This window comes from Leptonychotes weddellii, chromosome 9 (genome assembly GCF_054177405.1).
Source record: "Leptonychotes weddellii isolate Sample4059 chromosome 9, ASM5417740v2, whole genome shotgun sequence".
Lineage (NCBI taxonomy): Eukaryota > Metazoa > Chordata > Mammalia > Carnivora > Phocidae > Leptonychotes > Leptonychotes weddellii.
In genome coordinates this window covers 36,261,175-36,264,491 of record NC_138377.1, presented here as the reverse complement: position 1 = coordinate 36,264,491, position 3,317 = coordinate 36,261,175, and the positions used below count along the sequence as shown (strand labels likewise).

The following is a 3,317-nucleotide window of genomic DNA, read 5'->3' as shown; positions in this document are numbered from 1 at the left end:
ATTCAAGTATCTTGAACAGAGTTGGTACTAAATTAAAAGTTGATGAAGAAATAAGTGGAAGATTGAAAAATAAAACAGTTCTTGGGCGCCTGGGTGGCTCAGTTGGTTAAGCGACTGCCTTCGGCTCAGGTCATGATCCTGGAGTCCCGGGATCGAGTTCCGCATCGGGCTCCCTGCTCGGCAGGGAGTCTGCTTCTCCCTCTGACCCTCCCACCTCTCATGTGCTCTCTCTCATTCTCTCTCAAATAAATAAAATAAAATAAATCTTTAAAAAAAAAGAAAAAGAAAACAGTTCTTATAGATAATACAATACCAATTTCTTAACAGCGATAGCAATGTCCTTAAGAAAGGTCTTAGCTTCTTCGTTGCATTTAAAGTAGTCACTTTGTAGTGATTGTTCTAAAAAAAAAAAAAAAAAGAAAGAAAATGAAGATCTCTTATTTTTTTGTCCAAATCCCATTTAACCCTTTAGATCTAGCTCAAATGCCTGCACAGCTGAAAATTATATCTTCTATCTCTGAATTCTTATAGAACTTAATATGAATCTCTTTTGACCGTATTTCCTAATTCATAGTATTCTCACTTAGGTACATATTTAATGCTTCTTGAGGACAAACTCCTCTTGATATTCCATCTTTGCCTCTCTCATGGGAGAAAGAAGGAATCTATATAGAATAGGACAAAAAATTCAATAAATATTTATGAAAGGAATAAATATAACATGCCTATAATATAGGTTTGAGAATGTTTTCATAGTATATATATTTATATTTGTATACATGTAAATATAATATTTTGCAAAAAACCCACTCATTTATTTAACTGTTTCAAAGTCCCTTATGTCATTTTTACTTCTGTGCCAATATTTAAATCCTGGGATGAGAGTAAAGATCTGTAAAACTGGTAGGCGTGAGGTAGACAGAGCTCCTAAGGCCTTTTCATTCATTGACATATGAAGGGTCTCTCCTTTCCCTCATACACTGTAAGTAGGAAGCACATGAGAAGAGAGGCTTATGAAATGTTAGCAATGGTAATGAAGACTGGATACGTACCAAATGGAAAGAAGGAAGGGGAAAAATGGACAAAAGGAGGAGAGAGAACAGAGGAAGCTCTACTTACCTTGGCTCTGGCGCCCCTGAGTTACCCGGACTTTGTCCACATGAATTCCAGGCCTGCATCTTCATGTGTGGGATAAGTTTGATGGGATTAATGCTTTACATGCATTATCTAAGTTGATTACTATAATCTTGTGATGACTCCCATTTCACAGCTGAGAAATCTGACTTTTGAGGTTATGTCATATGTTCAAGGTCACAGAGCCCATCACTGAGAGAGTCTAGATGCAAACACAGGTGTGACTCCAGAGTCCTTGGCCTTCATGGCCATACTCACCCCTCAGAAGCGTAAAGAACAATTTCTGCCCTCAGTTCCAGGGAACTCAGATGCTCTTAATGAACTAAGCTCTCAAACCAAGTGAAAGTCAGTTACTGAGTTTGCAAGCAAGCAGGTGTTTGGAAGGGACAGGCCTTGCCTGTTATCACCTTCCCCTTCTTCTAATGGAGTCAATGAGCACAAGCTGTTCCCACTTGCAAATGGGCTGGAGAGCTGCATATTTTCTAACTCCCACAAGAGGCTTAATGAAGTTTCTTCCTACAAAAAACTTCCTGAGAGTCCAGAAATTATTAGCAGAAAAATATTTGCACAGAAGTACTGGGATGAAATGCACATGCTGATCAAGTATGAAGAAAGTTCAAGACCCTAGCTCTACCATGGCCAATGATAGTGACTCATTTAGGTCTCTTTGGTGGTTAACATTCTCCATGATGGTACTCATGCAAGCCTATCTCACAGGAATTGTGAAGTTAAATTAGTACATCTAAGAAGAAAAAAGAAACGACCCCAAACTAACAGTAACATTATAATAGAAATCAATATGATTACCTTGAAGCCATGAGATGCTGATAGTAAAGCAAGGAGAGGCTTTGTTGTTTGGCCTAAATGGTTTATGAGCTAAACAAGAAATGCCCTTTCCTGGACCATATCTTACCTTAAACTTAGGTGTCTTAATTACAGGTTCAGCTTTCTAACTGAAGAAGCATTTTAACCTGGCCCCATCCAAGGTTATTATGTTTGCATCTCCTCAACATCCTTGTCTAATTTTCCTTGTTTAATACAAGAGGAGCTTCTTAAACACTCCCTTTCTTGTTTGCCTGTTAAATTCTCCACTTTATCATGACAAAATGTTGGAGGAAGTTAACTTGCAAAGAAAAGAAGGGAGAAGCTGAAATTAAATGCATAATCTAAATGCAGGTGGGCATCCCAGTCGCAGGCAAATGGCAGTGGCCCGAGAGTCCAAGCTTTGCCTGGAGTTTGTCACCAGTTGCTAGTGTGAGCCGGGCCAAGTCACTCCATTGGCACTAGAGCAGGAGAGCTGAGCCCTGGGTCCCCCCGCGCTGCCTCTCTCTCTCTCTCCCCCCAAGGAGCCTGAGAGGGCCCTGCCGTAGCGTGGACACCCCGGGTTCCCGCAGGAAGGTCCCGGCTGAGGGCCCCCCCCTCCCGGTGCCGGCTAGGTGCCACCTCCGAGGCGCCGTCCCTCCCGGCGCCCGCAGGCGTCTCACCCACAACCAAGAGCTGCTCCAGCGCCGCGGTCGCCACCGACGAGCCCAGGGAGGAGGGGAAGGTGCACAGCTCCAGGGAGGGGCCGGCGGAGACGGCTGCCTCCCGCAGCGCCTTCTCGCCGAACCCCAGCTCTGGGGACCAGGAGCTCAGGGCCATCTTGCTGCTCCTGCGCGGTGCCTCTCAGGCCTGACGCCAGGACGGCCGGTTGCCACGGGCGACAGAGACGCCGAGGCCCCGTGCGCCCCCGGGGGTGGGTGCCTCCCAGGTTCTGTTAACTTCAGCCGCTGTAATTACGCGATCCTGGGGGGCGGGGCCGCTCTCCCGCCGGCCCTTCCGCCTGCCGTTTGCATGTCTGTTCGGGTCCTGGACGTTTGTCTGGAGCACTGGAGTCGTAGTAATGCTCACTTGTGAACGCATCTCTGTGCCAGCGCCTACAGGAGGGGCTCTGATTTCCACGGCGGCTTTGGGAGGCAGGTCCTACTAGCTCCGCTTTTACGGACTGGGGAGCAGGCGGGGATGACTAAGTGATCTGCCCACGGTCACCGAACATGATTTTGGATTTAAAGTGGAGTCCGTATAGATCTTCCCACTCTGCTGCCAAACCCATCTCTGTACTCTTCTAGAACTTTCCTTGGATCTAGTCTGTCACTGAGCGCGTTTTACCTTGAATCAGTGGTTTTCCTCTGTCCTCTCATGAA

General features: G+C 45.9%; 1 protein-coding gene across 1 annotated transcript in view; it reads right to left on the bottom strand.

Annotated features, from left to right (window-relative positions):
• Positions 1 to 3,019, bottom strand: part of CCDC175 (coiled-coil domain containing 175) — a 57,184-nt gene extending 54,165 nt beyond the window's left edge. The window contains exons 1-2 of the mRNA XM_081829758.1: positions 2,619 to 3,019; positions 305 to 399 (exon numbers count right to left, since the gene is read on the bottom strand). Coding sequence (XP_081685884.1) covers positions 305 to 399; positions 2,619 to 2,775 — 252 coding nt within the window. The 5' untranslated portion in view covers positions 2,776 to 3,019. The remainder of the gene's footprint in view (positions 1 to 304; positions 400 to 2,618) is intronic.
• Between the last annotated feature and the right edge of the window lie 298 nt (positions 3,020 to 3,317).